Source organism: Xiphias gladius, chromosome 22, assembly GCF_016859285.1.
Source record: "Xiphias gladius isolate SHS-SW01 ecotype Sanya breed wild chromosome 22, ASM1685928v1, whole genome shotgun sequence".
NCBI lineage: Eukaryota > Metazoa > Chordata > Actinopteri > Istiophoriformes > Xiphiidae > Xiphias > Xiphias gladius.
In genome coordinates, this window is record NC_053421.1 from 23,288,006 (window position 1) to 23,307,974 (window position 19,969).

General features: G+C 38.1%; 2 protein-coding genes across 5 annotated transcripts; both read right to left on the reverse strand.

Moving 5' to 3' along the window:
* Window positions 1-11: 11 nt before the first annotated feature.
* si:dkey-24p1.1 (uncharacterized protein LOC556718 homolog) lies at window positions 12-19,565 on the reverse strand. Of its 4 annotated transcripts, none has more exons than XM_040118454.1 (18): window positions 19,460-19,565; window positions 13,714-13,788; window positions 13,207-13,617; window positions 11,231-11,509; window positions 10,046-10,294; window positions 9,567-9,827; window positions 9,141-9,437; window positions 7,955-8,245; window positions 6,625-6,900; window positions 4,826-5,086; window positions 4,556-4,637; window positions 4,392-4,455; window positions 4,113-4,252; window positions 3,842-3,899; window positions 2,450-2,544; window positions 2,295-2,364; window positions 1,863-1,985; window positions 12-119 (listed from the first exon to the last, which is right to left on the reverse strand). In XM_040118454.1, exons 2-18 carry the CDS (start codon window positions 13,760-13,762, stop codon window positions 111-113), a joined length of 3,015 nt encoding a protein of 1,004 aa, XP_039974388.1. In that variant the 5' UTR covers window positions 13,763-13,788; window positions 19,460-19,565; the 3' UTR covers window positions 12-110. The 4 variants fall into 4 exon arrangements, with proteins under 4 accessions (XP_039974388.1, XP_039974387.1, XP_039974385.1 ...); XM_040118453.1 differs by lacking the exons at window positions 12-119; window positions 19,460-19,565 and adding exons at window positions 13,909-14,004; window positions 14,767-14,948 and having other exon boundaries at window positions 1,261-1,985; XM_040118451.1 differs by lacking the exon at window positions 12-119 and having other exon boundaries at window positions 1,261-1,985.
* On the reverse strand, window positions 15,251-18,415 carry irgq2 (immunity-related GTPase family, q2). Its single transcript, XM_040118455.1, has 2 exons — window positions 17,606-18,415; window positions 15,251-16,386 (listed from the first exon to the last, which is right to left on the reverse strand). Exon 2 carries the CDS (start codon window positions 16,382-16,384, stop codon window positions 15,251-15,253), a length of 1,134 nt encoding a protein of 377 aa, XP_039974389.1. The 5' UTR covers window positions 16,385-16,386; window positions 17,606-18,415.
* Window positions 19,566-19,969: the final 404 nt, after the last annotated feature.

Consider the following 19,969-nt stretch of genomic DNA (forward strand, 5'->3'; position numbering starts at 1 on the left):
ACTGATCGCAGGATTGGCGGTTCGTACCCCGGCTCCTCCTGTCTGCATGTCGAAGTGTCCTTAGGCAAGATACGGAACCCTAAGTTGCCTCACCCGTAAGATTCTTTGGATCAAAGCATCTGTAAAATGAGTAAATGTAAACTTTAGGGGAAATAGTAGCTGAAAGACAGGATTCTGGCCTTTAAACACCTACAGAACTTTACTACATCGCTCTTTAGTGTTCAGCTGTCGACAGCTGAGAATTCTGAGTAGAAAAACTTCTTAAAGCCCGCAGCCCTGGAGGTAACATCTGCACTGTAGGCACCATTTTTTAAATCGAGCAACAGTGATGCCACACACCTGTGGCTTCCACTTCAGCTCGACTGTTGTCTCTGTAACTTTCAATCCGTCTTGTATCCCTTTACTGTAAAATGCCTAGCATAGGAAAAAAAAAACGCTATAAAATTATTTTTAAATACATACAGTAGATAGTTACCTCATGATACAGATTCCAGAGCTAACCTGTATGCTGGGGTTTAACCTTCAACCCCCCACAATCAAACGTAACAATAAATGTTCCCTTTAAAATCTTCTATGTTGTTTACTACTATAGATAAATGCTGCCACATTAATCATGCTACTGTTTGTATTCAATATTACAATGCTAACTTTTGTCTTACAGTTCTGTTATTTAAAATCTTTCTGCAGAGTGAAAAAAAGCAGGCAAACATTGTGTGATATTTGTCAAATAGTTTTTTTTAATCAAAATACATAAATATGTTTGTGCTTATTTATATAAACAAAAAAGGCAAATCTCCCTGCACTCGTAGGCAGTCATACAAGAGCTACAGTCAAAGCAGGTTATGGAATGGAGCATATTTCATATTGTACATGATGGTTCAACATGCATACTTCAGAAACAAGCCTCATTACAGCCATGTCGTTTTGTGCTGGAGCATGTTCACCAACCTCACGGTAATTTAAATAAACTTTAAAGTACATTTGTCCCCACATATTTGCTTTATAATATAGGACTTTGAAAGAAAATCTGTTGTAACTGACCCATATTTACATTTCAGGTGCCGTGGGTTCGGCTTAAGTTCACAACACTGGAAAGCAGAAATGCACTGAAATTTTATTTAGGAATTTTAGGAATAAAAAAAAAAACAATACTGTAGAGCAATGGTTCCCAGCATTTTTTTTGTCTGATGTACCCCACAGTCCGGTCACATGAGCTCGAGTGTCCCTTCATTGACACCATCCGTCATCTTGTAAATGTTCTTATGAATGGGTTATAAACTACATGTTATTTAACACCATAAAAATATATAAAAGAGGTATTGTTGTATCATTTTGCATTCGTATTACTGCCATTTTAAGTTGCAAAAGTCTGGACATTTCAAACATTTATCCCATACATTTAGCCATTTCAACTGCTTTGTTACTTTTAGCTCAGTTCAACGTTTTTTTCATTACTTTTAGCTAAAATTTTTGAAGGTTTATCCATTCCTTTTAGCTCATTTCAGCTATATATTACAATTTGATATTTGAATGATATATCCATTACTCCCAACATGTTTTATAAATAAATCGCAATTTCTATTTTTTTTAGTTTAGTTGAATTAGTTTGTTGAGCTCTCCACGTACCCCCTGTTTGGGAATCACTGCTGTAGAGTAATAAAACCCTTATTTACCATACTAACCCTTATGATTGATTATGGCCATAATTCAGGATATCTCAGGCGCAAGGTGGCTGTATATGTAAAGTAGGATAAGAATATCCTAAGTCAGAGTTTGACGTCAGAGTACTGAATGTCATCCTCGTCAGAGGTGCTGGAGTCGCTGTTGGCCGTCTGATGTCCTGGCTTCGCCGTGAAGCTCACCTGTGTGTAGTTGAGCTCCACTTCCTCTTCACTGGTGTCTGTGTCATCGTTTAATGGATTCGGGGATTTGAGTACATGTGCTATTTTGACGTTTTCATAGTCCTCCAGCCTTTCTTGTTCTCTCTAGGATGACAGCAGAGGTAGTTGCTAGATTATTTGTATCATGTTTTCTGACAGTATCTGGATGTGATGCAAAGAAAAATTCATATAAAATCCACTTTTGATTCTTGTGAGGACTCGAAGACGTTGTCCTTGATTTAATCCTTTCGTTTGTTACACAAAGTGACTTTCTAAACAGGAAACATCCTCTTTGCGACTGTATTGTGGGCAGACACATACCATACAAGACATACTTCTTCTAAACAAAACGTTTTTTTAGACTGATGTATAAACTCAGCTTGACACATGAAAAGAAAGGTCATGTTTTCTGACCTTTTTAGGTGGATTTGGCCTGGACACCTTCGCGTACACAGCAACCTCTTCTGCTTTCACCTGTTTGTTCCTAGAAAAACCAATATCATCATAAAATATGCCATGTAATAATACCTTTCTTGTCCTGTTATTATTTGCAAAACATAAATTCTCACTCTGGCTTATCCCAAAAGTGCAGAGAAGCATAGTTGAGAGAATCATCCTTTGTTTGTCCATCTTGCTGTCTTGTGGGTTTTTCTGCAGTGGGAGCCTGAGCAGATGCAGACGGAAGACAACGGTTAATATACAGTAGGAACTCAATCGGTTCATTCATGCTTTAAAACGAGGGCTGTAGGTTGTCCGTTAGTTCGTGGCTCCATAATACTGAACAATTAGTGTACTGACAGATAGCTACTGACAGGAAGAACAGCGAGGGCAGAGCTGCAGCAGCTGGATCACTGAAAGACGCAGCCGCCTGTCTAAAGCAGAGTCAGACAAATACTGACACTCGTATTTTTTGGACATGTTAAATTGAAACTGTAAGGAGCTCTAAAAGTCCTGAAAGATGATCTTGGTCATGAGGATTTTTTGATCTTACGTGCACAAGTTATTATCTTGTTTGAGATCCTTGTATTTTGGGCACTCAAGATAAGAAAATAAGACATTTTGAGACTTTAAGGGGGTTTGTAACATTGCCATTAAAAATGTTTAAATAGGAGATCATATTAATTGTCTTAGAAATTATTAGGACTGTAATCACAAGGATTTAATATTTCTCCTTAAGTTGTAACCTTCATGGTTTATTTAAATCCATCATAACTACAGGTAGGTAGGGAAAACCTTGGGTACACTGGGCCTTTGCTCATTAAAACATCACTGTGAAGTTAATTAGCGATTTTTTTATTTTATTTTTTTTTTACAGTTTCACAGTGTTTTTATGTGGCTGCTTTCAGAAAAGAAGCTCTACCATATTGAAGCTGGACATCACTGGAGGACTCGCATGAAACTGTTAAATAATGGTCAATAGCGATGCAGCAGAGGCTTAAATATCCTGAATTTTAGTCCCTAGACTGAGTTAACCACCGTAAACGATGTTTCCTACGATTTCAATTACGCGACTCGGTAGCATCTTCGATTCAACCCAGTCTGCGCGGTCAACGGCCACATCTTGCATACTTGTTTCCAGTGCATTCTTTTTTATATACATCTGAAGTTTTCAAGCGCAAGTTGAGGTAGGGAACCCTGAATACATCACCCGAATTATTTTCTCAGACTTTCTTAAAAGGAAAAAAAAAAAAAAACCTCCCTACAGAGCCACAGAATAATTAATTTATTTAATAATTAATAAATAATTTTCATGACTCTTCACAGGGCTGAGTAGCACTCATTACAAGAACTAATGTAAAATTGGTTGAGTGATCCTTTTATAAATAAACTTTAATAAATACCAATAAAGCTTTACTTTTAAATATTGATTTTTAGTAAATGCTTCTATACACACCTGCTCTCATTTATCGTTTTCTTAATTAAGTTGTTGTGAAACTTGCATTCAGACTTGCTTGACTCACTTGATTTACGGGGGGCAGATTCAAAGTGCTGTAAACACTGCAGATGTTGGATGCAGGCCTGTGGAAAACAATGGTGATTAAGAATAAAAACATCAGTACTCAGTGACTGACTATAAATAAATGACAGGGCCGAGTCACATTGTGCCATTCGTGTCTGAAGGATCTTAAATGGATGCTTTGACCCCAGCGTGAGGAGCAGCCCATCTGACTCTCTGTCCTACAGAGCGTTCCTTGTCCTGGGTGGGGACAGTGTGTGCGGCTGCTGTCTTACGTGCTGTCTGGATTTGGCTGGTGTCCTTGGGCCTCTGGATGGCACCACTGGTCTTGCAAGAGGTCATCTCTGCTCCTGAAAGGCTCTGCCAAGGCAGTCTCATTTCCCAGATTCCCCCTCCCGGTGCCATTCCACAAACCCTGAATTGGTTTACACACACATACACACACACACACACACACACACACACACACACACAGACGAAGATATGTCATTTGTCATTTTTGTCTAGATGTGTTCAATAAGGAAGTAGAAAAGTCTGCACAAATGATTCATCACCAAAACACCAAATAAGGGTTGTGTATTCCTAGTTCCTTGTTGAATTGATTTTTTCCTCTTGTATCTGGAAACATAAATAGACACGACAGTGGTTACACAGGCCAAATCATTTATGAAATTTAATTTTTTTTATTGATCAAAAGCAGTTTTCATTCCTACTTTACCTGTAAACTAGGAAAATTGCGAAAATAAGGAGCAGGATAGTGAGACAGAGAAAAGAGAACTTCAGGATCTTCATAAAGTCTCCTGTGGTTAAAAGAGACAGAGCATCAGTATACAGATCCAGAGTTAGGAGCACGGTTTCAAACTACTGTGATTTCATGGGAAGGAAAACTGTTCTAGGGGGGTCAGATATCACAAGACCTCCGACATGTCTCCTGTATGAAAGCAATACACAATAAACACGCAAACACATGGCCTTGAAATTCACTCACGGTTAAACAGATGGACTGGGTCAGACGATCTTTTATCTATTTCATTTCCTGCACTGCAGTAGTAGACTCCTGGTTTGTCTGAGAACACTGTGTAGTTCTGAAGATTAGACACATTTAAATCATTTCCATTTATCCTCCTATACCAGATATACTGGTTAACTGGTGGATAGCAGAGACTGCTGCAGCTGAGCATCACAGAGCTCCTCCCATCATGCTCTTGCCTCACTGGTGCTCTCAAGATGTTTATTCGTTTTGGAGCATCTAGGAAATTCAGGAGAGAGGAAAACAGGAGAAAAATTGTTTTCTCAATATCTTAGTGTTCAAGGATCATATATGAATCGCGCCACAAATGAAAAGATACTATTGCTGCCTTTAAAGCCACAGTGTGTACAATTATAAATTTTCCTTTTGGCACCCCTATGTGGTCGTTTCAAAAAACAGACGCTGCAGCAAAGCAATGAACTGCCCACAACCTTAAACTTATGCCAAAAGAACAACTGAAAGATGCTAAAATCCTAAAAAAAAATTCTACATCAGAGTGGCTTTAGATACACCTGGTGTAACTTTGTTTTTTTTCTCTGCAATTTAAAAAATATAACCCTGTAACAAAGAGTATAGCGGTTGCTGTTATTTTTATTTTGGAAGATTTAAGGGTAGAAATGTGATTCAGACATTTTTTCATGTTTAAACTGATTTGTGGACCAACAATTATTGTCTGCATCACATTTAAAAGTACCCTGTGGAGTTTTTGAGATCTTCTAGTGCTATGGACCAATGTTTTTATGAGGCCACCCTTTTTTGTTTTGTGTGAATGCACACGTGTGTGTTAAAGTGCACAGTGACACAATGCACATTTCTGCTATACTGCAGGACACTTCTGTTACGGACAGTTGGTAGTTGTAACACATCAAGAAATGTAGCAATGCACCAGGAAAAGTATGAGAAAAAGAAGATTCTTGGTAACACAACATGGATCTAAACAGATTTAAGTTATTCCATAAAATCGATATGTTTGTTTACAAGAAAACTCCACAGGATACCTTTAACATCAATCACTGTCACAGCTTCCAGAGTATCTCTAAACATTCCAGTTTGTATTAGAAAATAGCTTAAAGGTGCTATATGTCAGTTTTTGCTATCCCTACATAGCCAATGTTAGCATTAACAGCTGTTCACTTACCAGTCTAGAAGAAACATTGAGTTCAGCATCAAATTTCATTCCTTTACTCACCAAGAGCTGTCTCCAGCGGTGGAAAGCAACGCAAATGTTAACGCTTGTTTTTCTTCTATTTCTATAACCATCTCGAAATACCGCTTTGCGATAGTGAGTCACTGTAGCGTCCAGGCTGCCCTCGGTCCAACATGAGAGGATGAAGCACTAGCGAGTTAAGGGATGAAGTTTGATTTGATGCTGAATTCGCAACATTTCTTCCAGACTGGTAAGTAAACAGCTTTTAATGCTAACATTGGCTATGTAGGGATAGCAAAAACTGACATATAGCACCTTTAAGTCCTATGATGCCACGAAATTAAAGCTCGATAGACAGCATGCTTTACATGTTCTGGTAATTAATTTTTTTGTTTTCACAAGAGTATATGTTGTATCTACAACTTAAAATGTTTGTGTGTTGTCTAATTCCTTTCTGGTTTGGGGGATAAATAGAATAAAATTGAAGGACTTCTATATGTTATCCTTTTGGCCCTAGACGTTCCAATCAGTATTTACAGTATACACAGTAATGTAGTATATTTCCTCGTTGTTTATCCATACACCATCACGAGTGCATCATTTTACTCACATCTGACTTTAACCTCAACTCGCTGTGATTTTCCACTTCCAATTTCATTATGGGCTTCGCAGCTGTACAGTCCGCTGTCAGAGGGACTGGCAGACCCTACGATGAAGGTCAGAGTCTTGGAGCCCCGGATGGTTTTATCTTTCCCATCAGTCACCTTCATCCAGGTGACAGAGGTTACTGATGGGTACGACTGGGCATTGCAGTGCAGTTTCAACAGCGTATTTTCATTCACAACAAGACCAGGCGGACCTTCTACTTTCACGTTTATGGGAGTATCTGCATTTAGAAAAAAATATAATAAAAAAGAGAATTGTCAGATCTAAACATTAGCTGATTATGTCAATTAATAATGCCCTCTGTAGTATTCTCTATCATGACACCAAACATTTAATAACTGGACATCATCATAATAATTGCTTAATATACATTTTTTTAATAGTCGGGGGGGATTCAAGGTAAGTCTATGTCCATGAAGGTGGCAGACTATATATACAAGGGAGGCCATTAACATGTACACCTGTAAGATACAATACATTCTTGTGCATAATTACCCTTCAAATTGGAGAGAAGGCGATTTAAATGTTGTTTGAGGCCATAGTTTGTGGTGGTGGTGCCGCATTACCTACCAAGGTGGTGTTGTCATTTAAAACTTCACAAAGTTACAAAAGGTCAGTTTAAATTGAATTATATTTTACATGATGGTGGAAGAATTATTGAATTTTAATACTCCATTACAAGTAAAAGTCCTGAATTCATAACTTTACTTAAGCAGTACAATGGTATTAGAGGGAAAATGGACTTTTAATTATCAAAAGTATTCATTAGGTGGCAGAATGGCTCCAGGCAGTATTGTATTATATTACTGGATCATTATTATAAATGCATACTTTGTAAGCAGTTTTTTAATGTTCAGTGTGTAGATCGAAGTACTTTATATACTGATTTGTAGTTTATAACAATGCATCATATTTTCTAAGCTGATTATATGTTTTGTATAAGGAAATACTCAAGTACGGTACATGTACCTCAACATGGTACGCTCTGCAGTACTTGATTAAATGTACATAGTTACTGTCACTATTTTCTCAGGTGTTTAAGCCATTGCATCCACCTCATGTACATTATGATACGGTCAGAACCAATTATCATCTAAAAAAATGGACACATACAGAAAATGACTTACTTTCACATGGAAAGAATAGATTAGAAAGACCTACTTTTGCCAATGAAGTTTGTTTTTCAGGATAAAATGCCTATAACTCATGTAAAGTTTTGTTTTGATATAATCCGTTTGGTTAGCAAAAAGACAATGTGCCACTGAATTACTTACATTTCACCACCAACTTCCTTTGCTTGCTTGTATTTGAACCTTCACTGTTGTTTGCAGTGCAGGTGTAAAAGCCATCGTGGGTTGAATTTACAATAAATGTATGGTGGAGTTTGTTGATGCCTTGCGAATAAATATCGTGGTGAGTAAATATTGAAGGCTGATGATTATAGTTGGGAGTCCTTGTTAAGGTGAGAGTTGATGGAGGGAAACTTTCAACAGTGCAGGAGATGGTGATACTCTGACCTTCTGTGACCTCAGCAACCAACAACAGTGTGGGTTTGGTGGGAGGATCTGTAGAGATGAAGCAGCCGGGGTCTTGATTTTCAGGATGATTGATTAATTTTCATAACATGTTGCATGACATTACACCAACGGTTCATGAACAGGAATTCATCCTCTGTCCTGAAAGCTCTAACACTTAAGGCTTTGGCGTTTTATAAAATGTTTTGTGGCAGAGCGTTGAATAGGTCATCTGTCTGTTAAATATATGACTGCATGGCTGCAGCCAACAGGAGGTTAGCTTAGCTAAGCTCAAAGACTGGAAACAGATGGAAACAGCTAGCCTGAATCTGTCCAAAGGTACCCAGTCCACCAACCAGCATCTCTGAAGTTCACTAACTGACACATTATATCTGATGTGGTTACTGTGAATAGCAGCTGAAGTGTAAAAATGACAATCTGATATTTTACATATAGTTACAGTGGGGTCCAAAAGTCTGAGACCACTTTCCTATTCAAAGTGGTCTCAGACCTTTGGACTTTTGGACCCTGTTATTTTTCCACTTCCATTTTTGTATGGATCGAAAGAGACGTACTAATTAGTGAGCTTTAGCATTGCTGGCGGGTTGAATTAGTTAAGCCAGGATAGCCGCTTCCCTGTTTCCAGTCTTATGCTAAGCTAAGCTAACAGGCTGCTCGTTCCAGCTTTGTGTTTGTCTTCTCATCTAGAACTACACCAGAAAGTGAATAATAATAAGTATTTCCAAAAATTGTTGATGTATTCCTTTAAAAATATGAATAGACATGGTGAGACAATTATAAACTGATTTTTTTTTTTTTTTTTTTTTGGTGATTGTTTGAGTCAATCAGGTGTAAACAATATTTTTTTTAAAATATTCAACGCCATGTAAAAGTTTATAGAAACTTTAACATCATAGAACATGGTCAACAGAACAGAGTTACTTACACAATATTTTTATGCACAACGACTCACTATCATCCCCTGTATCAATGTCGTTGGTGGCGTTGCACATGTAACATGCTTCATCTGTTCTTTGTGCACTCAATTTTAGTTGATTTTCCTGAGTTGTTTTGGAACTCCACCGGGGGAAGTCAGTCTGTTTATTTTTGTTGTAACGGTACCAGGAGTAAGTCTTCGGGGTCGGATTGGCATCGGTGTCACAGGTGAATGTGAGGAAGCTATTAGCTTTCACGCTTTTGCCAAGAGAGCCAGGGATGGAAATTCGTGTCTGCCTCGGCCTGTCTGGAAAATAGAAATAACTGTCAGTATGCTTTTGATGGTGATACAATCTGTGCAGCATCTGTTCTGTTTTTTTCCTTTCTTTTCTACACCATCAAGTCTTTGACACATACAAGGAAGTGTGAAACTCACATTGAACCTCGATTTGATGTGGCCTTGATATTCCTTTACCCACACTGTTAGTGGCTGTACATTTGTAGTTGCCACCGGCCTCAGGCCTGATATTTTCAATAACAAGTGTCTGCTCCCATCCGACTTCATTTTCATCTCTCAACCAAGTGTAGGTGCCGGGTTTTGGGTTACTTCTCTTCACATCACATTTTAAAATAATTTTATCTCCTTGTTTAACTACCGACACAGGTAGAGTCATCTCGATCTCAACATGAGGCACGTCTGAAACAGAAGATGTCACCACTTTTTACAAATACAATGGCAAAATGTTAAAGTAGTACTGAGGGTTAAACGAAAAAAACTACAGCGGCAAGTTAAAATTACTGACAACAAACTACATGCTGAAGTGGATATACAGTATGACAAAATATGGTGATGAAATATGGTGACGTCTACAGTGGAGGAAATTGCATGAATTCAAGTAAAAACGTAGTACTCACATGTAACATTAATAACGACTGGATTTGATTTAATTTTTCCATATCTGTTCTCAGCTTTACAATAGTATTCTCCGCTCTGTGAATCATTAATTGATGGGATGTTCCATTCTGCCTTTGAGGACTGCAGTTCTTCTTCCTTAAACCAGGAAAGGTTGGGGGGAGGACTTCCTTTGGCAGAGCAAGTGAGAGTCACTGACTGTCCTTCCTTGACATTTTTAGAGCTGTCAGTCTGTATGTCTTTAGGAGCATCTGTGGCGACAAATTCAACACAGGTAAGGGAGTATCAGTCTACACACAGCAAGCATGGCCGGACTGTCAAAGGAAATCAAATATGCATAAACACTGGGACATTCTTGGCAGAGCCATATTTAAATTTAGTCCCAGCAAAGAGTTATCTATACATTTAAGAAAGTACAATAAGACAGTCCAGAAACCTGCCTTCAAGTTGTCACACAAATAGCCAGATCATGAGTTTTGCACAAATTATGCACCATGCATCTGTGAGACTTTAAAAATTCAGATTTTCTAACATATAACTAAGTTGTTGGAGTTAGAAAAATATTATAGCATGGAAACTGTGCTGCTTGATTTCTAACAATAAGTAACAGCTGCCCAAAATATACTCATATTATAATTACAGTACGGTTAAGAGGGCACATGACTGAGTAATTCTGCTCTGTAATTCTGATGCTAAAATAATGATGATAGTAATAATAATAATAATAATAATAGTTTATTGGTAGTGAATTTACCTCTTCCACAAGAAGTAGGTGCAGCTTACAAGGAGCACCTGAAGGGATCATTAGTGTTCTTTTCCAAAACATTAAGTGTCTAGTTTAAGAACAAAACATCATTACTGAATGTTGATGATTTCTAAACTGAGGTCACCATTTTGGTTAAAGATCTAATCTGTATTATTTTTGACCACATGTATTAGAGGCATATAGTTTGAGTTATAAAAAGAAAGTTTTCATTCTGTGCATTCACCAACCGTTTTCCGGCAAAACAAAACACTAATAACTTAGATTTCAGTTGTTTCCAGTCTTAGCTCCTGTATTAAATGACCTGTCAGTCAATATGAGAGGCTTCCAAACTTGTGTTTTTCACAGACTGAATGTTTGTATCAGCAGTATCTATTACCACTCTAACAGCTGAATCATCAGTAAACTCCATTCATGAACTTACATTCAACCGTTACACTGATATTCCGAATCAAGTATTTGTCCATGTTATCCTTTGTTGTGCATGAAAACACCTTCCCATCATCCTCCAAGCTGGCTGTAAATGTGACTGTGGTGGTTTTACGTTTCCCCTGAGACATTGAGTGTTGTGTCAAGGGAGGCTGTGTCAATTCTTCAATTTGTGGGCTTGAGAGACATGTGCTCAAAGTGGAGCATGTGAGTGTTATCGTGTCAGATACGTTCACAGCAGGTGGTTTCATAAAAGTGAGTGGGCATGGATTTTCTGAAAATATGAAAGAAAGACAATATCAGCGGAAATGTAAGGAGCAATCGACAAAACAGCCAGTGCTAGTAAATTATGATAATACAGTATCACTATCAATACATGTTTTTGTTTTTTTTATAGAAGCATTCATTTATACTTGGCATACGTGGCTGGCAAACTATGCAGAGTGGAGCTTTAACGAAACTGCTCTGGATTAGAGCTGGAGATACACTAGATGGTATTTTCTTACTTTCTCCTAGTGTGTGACTGAAAAGATCTCATAACTTATATAGTAAAATTATAAAGTCCCATAATTGTGAGACAGTTTCTACATAATTTTAATGCACACATCTTGTGATTAGGAGATCCTTAGCCTCTTACTAGTGTATCCGTATAAAAGGAATGTTTTTGGTTGTTGTAGCAATCGGATCATTGAGCTAAACATTATTGGCCGTGTGTTGCTGTTGAGTGTAACAAACATGCAGTGAGGGGATCAAAAGAGACAGCTGCTGCATATTGAGTTTTGTCCTTTTTTCAGCTTATACACAACAGCTTATAAGATCAGACGATAGATGAACAGAACATAATGGGGAGGTAAAAAGATCAGATCATGTTGAGTAATCTCAAAACTTCTCTCTTAGGAAGTGGTATGAGATCATTTGTCTTGCTGTGAACATGGCGTCTGAAACCAACTTATACTCGCAAGAGGGAGGGAGAGCTGAGTAGGGGCATGGCTGTCCCTATTCTGATTCTTTTTGGTGATATTCGGCACTGTGCAAAAGTTATAGGTACTTCAGATGTTCAGATTCGTATTCACCACACAATACCGTCAGGGAGGCATCGGATCAGCCCTGAATTCATCCTGCAGCAGGACAACGAGCCCAAAGATACGGCCAGAGTCACAAAAATCTATTTTCAGCGACAGGAAGAGCAAGGAGACCTGCAACAGACGGTCTGGCCCTCACAGAGCCCTGATCCCAACATCATCATCATCCCGAGTCAGTCTGGGATCACAGGGAGAGGCAGACGACACTGAGAGAGAAGAGCTGTGGCAAGGTCTCCAAGCTCTTTGGATCAACCCACCTGTCAAAAAACTTGAAAAACTATGCTCAAGTGTACCTAACGGAGAACTGGTGTTTTAAAGGATAAGGGTGGTCACACCAAATTTTGATTTTGATTTGATTTAGGTTTTTTCTGTTCACTGCACTTTGTATGACGTTAACTGAAAAAATATGAATGGAATTTTAAAAGCATCCTCATTTAACCTTTAGTGCCTAAGCCTTTTGCACAGTACTATATATTTGGAAATGACACTCAGAATTATGTTACTATGTTTTGTGACTATGTTTTGTCAAAATGTAATTGATTTGACATACAACTTCCTTTCCAAATCTAAAAATACTGACTCAAAATATGACTTTGAGTTCTTGTAAAATTACAAATGTATTTTTTTGGTGTGCTTATTATTCTCTCGTAAAATCAAGACCTTAGTCTTGTGAACGTATTACTTTTCTCTCAGCATTACAAATTTTTTCTCCTAATGTTACATTTCTTTCCCTCAAAATATAAAACGACATATTCTTAATTTTACCTTAACTCAGTCAATCCGGTTATTTCTGCCTCCAGACTAACTCATCTCCCAATCTTTGCATAACTCATTTTATTGCAATGTATTTTTTGAAAATATCTTTCAAAATACACATCTTTATACATACCTTTAACTGTGAGGGTCGAATTTTTTTTAGTCGCCCATAATGCTTTTCCTACAAATCTGAAAGAATACTGTCCGTTGTCAGCTTTCGTCAGGTTGCAGATGAGAATACCACATAGTGGCCCAGATGAGGATGCATACTTTATTTTCCTACTTAAAGATGAAGAGCCGATATATTGCACTCTGTCTACAAAGTCTGGACTGACAGGACGTTGTGAGATATTTGTGCTGTAAATAATAGTGGCAACATAATCTTTGTCAATATATTTTGCATCCTTCATCCAAAACCAGTATGCATCCTCGTCGTCAAGATCACGTATGACTCTGCAATTGATTTCAATGCAGGACCCCTCTGTAGATGTCAGCTCTGTGGTCACTAGTTCAAAGGGAACTTGCATATTCCATGCAGAAAAATCTGTGACGGTGAAAAAACGAGATAGTAAATGTTACTTTAATGCAAGTGTTGTAAAAAGCAAACATCGTTGTCGTAGTGGATTGATAAAATTCCTACTTTTTATTAGGACCAGAAATACCATCCACCCGACCGTCTGAGCATCCATTCTGGTGTAAGTATAACGCTTGATATCTGAAACAAGCAAGAAAACACAACAAAAAAGATTGTGTACATAATTGTATATAACATAACACCACAGAACCTTTTTTTTATTTATCTATTTTTTTTTTTACTGTAAACTAGCATCGGTACCAGGTAAGTTTCTTTTTCATTTCTTCCTCTTTTTTACTTTTTCACTTGTTAGAGTGGTCTCCGTTCTCTTCCTCATTTCAAGATGATTGTCCGCGTCTAGTTAGAGAAATTTTGAGGCATTGAAAAGAAATAAGTTATCCTCTCTCTCAAAGCCTAAGCGGCAGAAGTTGTCATCTTGTTTTAGGAAAAAATTAATTGAAAGAAAAATATTTTATGATGGAATATTTAAGTTGCGTGTTTTTTTTTTTTTTTTGTAAATCCCAGTGTACTGTAATTGATTCATTACATTACAATTACAATTACATTACAAGGCCTCAGGTAAAGGTTCAGTTTCTTTTTCCTTTAATACCTAAAATGTGATTTTTTTTTTTTTTTTTTAATTTGACATCAGCTTTTTGCTTAAGTCACTTCTGTCTGCTTCAACATGCATTCAAAGAAGACCCATAATACACCACACACAATATATTTACGGTGCAAACAGTACAGTGCCTTTATGGAACATATTTGGTCATTTATTCCCCCCATATAAACCTAATATTGTCAAAAATAAATTCTGTGGTTTTTCAAAGGTTCCATATACAGTACACAGTATACAACTACTTACACATGCACCTGCATTCTTGTGGATACAACAAGATGACTTTTTCCTGTTTAGTGTTTATCCTGTTGTAACATTTTTCCATTCAACTGAGATGCATCTTCAGAAATCAAAACTCAGCTTTCTATAGAAACAGACACCGTACCACCTTTATGATTGAGATGAACCTTTACAGACAGAGGACTTTCCGCAGTTAAATTAGGTAATCAAATAGAGGAGATATTTTAGACCAAAAGATACAAAAACACGCTTGTTCTTACCTCAGACAACCCACTTATAGCAGTATGTTGCACACACCAACCCTCTTAGAGTAAAAATAAGATTTTAAAAAAGGAAGTTTTCACAGTTGACTTAAAATCTTAAAAGAATTTGCATGGCCAATCAGGCAAGCCAGAGAAACCAAATCTTTAGATGTACTGAAGGTGAAAAAGTGTTTCTCTTCAACTTGCCTGAAACAGTATGCATGCTGTTGAACTTCCTCCCACTTCCTCTATTTAATACTTTTGTTAAGAGTGAAAAGTGAAAGTGTAAAACCTACTGTTCAGGGTATGTGGTGAAGTCTTTTAAAGAGACACAGAGCAGCTTACAATACTTGACAACTATTTGCAACATTTATGCTTACACAGTATTTACAGTGTCCCAAAGATTTATGAGGAATTGTATAAATAATGAATTTACAAAACATAAATGTGAAGGGGAATCCAGTGTCAACAGGAAACATCACACAAAGAAAATCATTTGAGTTCACTTCCCCTCCCCAAGAGCAGCAGCAACTATCTTATCAGCATCCGTCGCCATTTCATCGATGGCGCAATTTAAAGCTTGCAGCATGGCAGTGAAGGAGCGGCTGGCAGAACGGGCATGTCTGGGTATCGCCATCTCCACCAGCTGCGACGAAACCGTGGCCAAGTCCTTTTCTGCTGCCGCCAGCCGCTTCTTCACTTCCCCTTTGGTGACCTCCACGGACAGTACACAAGTCCGCAGCCCCTTAAGTGTTGTGGGTTCCATGCCTCGCTGTCGGGCCAGTCGCTCAACTGATTCGTCATCCAGGCACAGAGATAGTTGTGCTTTTGTCAGGATACGCACCGCTACACTTGAGTTCACCATGGAGGCCACCAGGGGAACAGGAATAGCCGACATCCCACCAGACAGCGAGGCAGCTGCCCATACTAGTGCTTTGAATGTCTCCTTTTTCCGTGCGACCAGGGTTGAGGTGAGCGTCGGTAGAGCCATGAGAAGGGCGTGGGCTCGGATTTCTGGAAGGTCTCTGCCCATGTCCTCCAACAGACAAGGGAAGTCACACTTCTCCAGGGTGGAGGGTCTGACCAGATAGACTTTAGGCTGTGTCACACCCTGTGATTTCAGTATTTCCAGACTGGCTTTCCTCTTTTCTTCCAGGCCCTTTTCTGTATCTTCCACTGAAGCTAAGAGAATGAAGTATACTGTCTGCAGTGAACAAGCCTCCAAGAACACTTCCACACTGTGGGTTTGGGGTGTATGTGTGAATGTCATGAAGACGGCATTGTAGCGGAGGAATTTAACTCTATCCATGTATCCCCCAGGTTCAAATGGGGAGGCGTCTGGGACAGGTGGTAGGTCCCACAGACGAAAGTCAGGGTGTTTAGGGTTCGGATAGCCTGCCACCTCCTCCGAGGCTACAGGGGATGAAGACGGAGCTGCCCCCTCATCCCCACGTCCGAGGCCACGGAGGGAGTTCATGAGGGAATATTTTTCATCCCCACGGTTACCCACCACAGCTAAGTTGATCCTACTAATCAGGAGATCTTCCACTGCATCCTTGACATCTGATAACTTATTGCTCTCTATGGATTCTTTGAGGGTCTCAAGGAGGTTTAGGCCTCTGAAAACATCAGCCATTTCTGTGGAAAGATAAATATTGCAGTTCTTTGAAAATCATGACAAGCCCTTTAAAATAGAACAAACACAAAAGATCACCTGAACATTTAAAGATATATGCAAACAAAGAAATTTAAAACTAATCTACTTTAACATACTGGTAAGTATAACAATAGACATAATGACATCTAACGCTTATAAAAATAAATTAAACTGGCAACTTTAACTGGAAACCTGAACCTTCGCAGAAAGGTTAATCTTTTTTCCACAGAAAAACAGCACTGTTGTACAGTGGTGGAAGGTAACTAAGTAGATTTATTCCAGAACTGTACTTTAGTAAATTTTAGGTACTTGTACTCTATAGTATATCCATTTTATGTTACTTTATACTGATACTCCAATACATTGCAGAGGGAAATATCGTACTCTATGCTCTGCTACATTTATTTGACAGATATAGTGTAGTCACTAGTTACTTTACAGATTAAGATTTAACATTAAAAAAAAGGTTATAAAATGCAACAAATTGTTAAGATTGAAGCAATGGTTCCAAACAATTCAGCTTGCAACCCCGCACAGTATCTAGTTTTCAATTACTTTCAACATCTCAGATGTTTGCTGTTCGAGGCCCAAAGATCCAAAATTATCCTTTATTTGACAAAAACAAGCAAAAATTGGAGAAAAGCAGATTTGTACCAGAACTTTATCTTCTCTCAGCGTAATCAACTCATGACCCCCCCCCCCCCAGATTTATCTAGCTATTCTTTAGGAGAGTACCTGACCCAAAAGCTATCTGATTGTATCTGAAGTAAATAAACTAGCTCCAACTCAACCAGCTACAACAGGAAAATGATGCTTAAACATTGATACATCAGCTTAAAAAAAAATCTAATGTCATATTTAATAATATATCATTCACAATGAATATTTTACTGCAGTATGAGTACTTTTACTTTTTATACTTGACTTTTACTTGAGTTAGAATGCAAAACTTACTCGTAATGGAGTATTTTTACATTGTCTTATTGGTACTTTTACTCAAGTAAAGGATTTGATTACTTCCTCCCCCACTGCTGGTGTATGATTTGGTTAATACCTGGACCTAAGGTTTACATGGTCAATAATAGAAAGACATATCTCAAGCTATGGTCCATCTAATAATCATAAAATGAAATATTAAATATTAGTTATTAATCAGTTATTAATATGACTGTTTTGGCTTCCATTCAACACAATACTTACACGTCTGGAGTAGAAGCAGCCCTCCGGTTGAAATATGTGTTCCCAGTTGTTGGATGTTGATTATTCCGCAGCTTTTCAGGACTGACAGCGTCAGGTTGATCTATTTAAGGTGTTTGTCTAGCGAGTGGAACATTCTAATCCTTTTAGCTCAGCCTTAATCCAAAAATCACTTCAAGCACATTCATGCACACTCTGTGTATGTGTGCAGCTACTGCCTTTCATGTATAAGCCTTCGAGTATGTATAGACATTTACAAGCACCTAAACAAAAACATACAATTATACATTTTGCTTTTTAATGAAGAATTCTTCGTTGGACATTGATATTTAACTTTAAAGACAGCTTATATTATTTGTCAATACTTACAGCCAATACATCTCAGTACAATGCAATACAGCTAACAGCACCAAAAACTGCAGCCTCCAAAATGATCATGAAGTTGAATTAATTGGTTCACAGGGTTGAAGATGAGATCTGAACAAATGAATCTCGGTCTTAAACAAGTGGTTTTAGTTGTGTAAATGTAACTATACCTTTATACCATAGCGGTGATCGTTGGTGTTGGGTGGTGCTGACATGCACATGTTGAGTTATTTTTGGAAGTGGGTACGTCTTTCAGTGTTGCCAGACAGACGTCAAAATCAGAAATATGACATTTTCTTTTCACTTACTGTGAAAAGTGTTATGAACTGTGAGTTTCTGGGCAAGACTTTTAGAAAGGTATTAGCCAAATAAAGAGGAATATCTTAATATTAAGTTGAGGGAGCTATATATAATGTACGTGATAACATCATGAAGCAGTCTGCAGCATCTTCCTTTTCCTCTCTTTTAAGAGGAACCATGCATGCAAACCATCTGACACTTGTTTGGTACAATAGATGTTATTTCAGGCATATCCTCTCACATAATTTCTCTGTGTCTGTTTGACAGCAGAAAACCGTGTTTTTTCTACACCAAAATGCACATGAGCTAATCTCAAATGCAGAGTATTGGGACCTGAAATCAAAATTTAAAGTGCACAGTTTTAAAGGCTCCGGTTGTCACAAAATATATGCCTGGTTAAATAAATGTAATAAACAGAAAAAGGAAAACTTTCAACAACACTTTAGCATGTCAGATTTTCTCAGCTGTGACCAACTGTAACAGCTAGGCGCAGGGATTCCATGTTGTCACTGTGAGGTTGCAACCAGCACATAGCTGTGCCTCGGTACCTATTCTAAAACAACAACTTGTCATTTTTAGATTCCTCTTTATGCACGGAGTAACCACACAAGATATGTGTTAAGTAGTGAGCTTTAGATGTGCTATTAAATCGATTTTTTTTTTTCAACTTTGGACATAGCCAGGCTAGCTGTTTCCTCGACCTCCGGTCTTCATGCTAGGCTAACTGGCTTCTGGCTCTGGTTCCATACTTAACGCAATGACACGTTTGATTTTGCTTGATTTGACAAGATTGCAATGAAGCTGCACACTGTACCCGTGTTAGCATTGTTGCCTCTCACAGCGAAGAGCACAGTCACCCAGACAAGAAAAAAACATTCTGTTTCAATGAACGAGACATTTAGTCTCTCCCTCCACAGGACAAACTTTCTTTCAAAAAGCACAAAAATTTTATGTAAGAAGTGCAATAAATATACAGGAAGTTTGGTTCATCATACTGGACCAGAAATAACTGCACATATGACAGCACAGATGTTAAAACACGATGTCGCATGTTTATCTATTCCATATCTATGACTAAATTTGACTACCACTTTCCCCAGGGGCCCCCTTTTGTCCTCCTGACTAATAAATAGATTTCATTTAGAAAAACTTCTTCTTTTTTTTTTAAACGAGGTATATGTTGTAAATTACCTGTTTGTCTTATTTTCCCGCTCACTTCTCTCCACGGTCCTCTGCTGCGACTCAGCTCCTAATTGACTCAGCCTCTCGTCACTTTCCTAACTCTTCCTTCTTTGTGCAAAAATGTTCAGTGCTGAGTATTGTTGTGCCTCTCGTCAGACTCCCACAATTTCACACTGTTAGAGTATAATCTATCATCATATATGCTTCTGTGAATTTGTGCTGATACAAAACATTTAGAGAAGGGAAGTTTATGAATAAGAAAAGAAAATCCATCTGCTCATCTTGAGAAACCCACCAACCAACTGGCATCTTTTCTTTGTATGTCTGTATGACTCATTACGTTTTGTACTATGGAAATCGTTGGTCTTATATAGCTTTCATTTCATTTCCCTTGTACAGTATATTGCATAACAGATACTGTGCAAAATGTGATGTGCCCAACAGTGTAGAACTGACTCATCAGGTATCTGCAGGTTGACTAGTGATGGTCAAAGAATACAAGTTTATTCATGTGTGAAC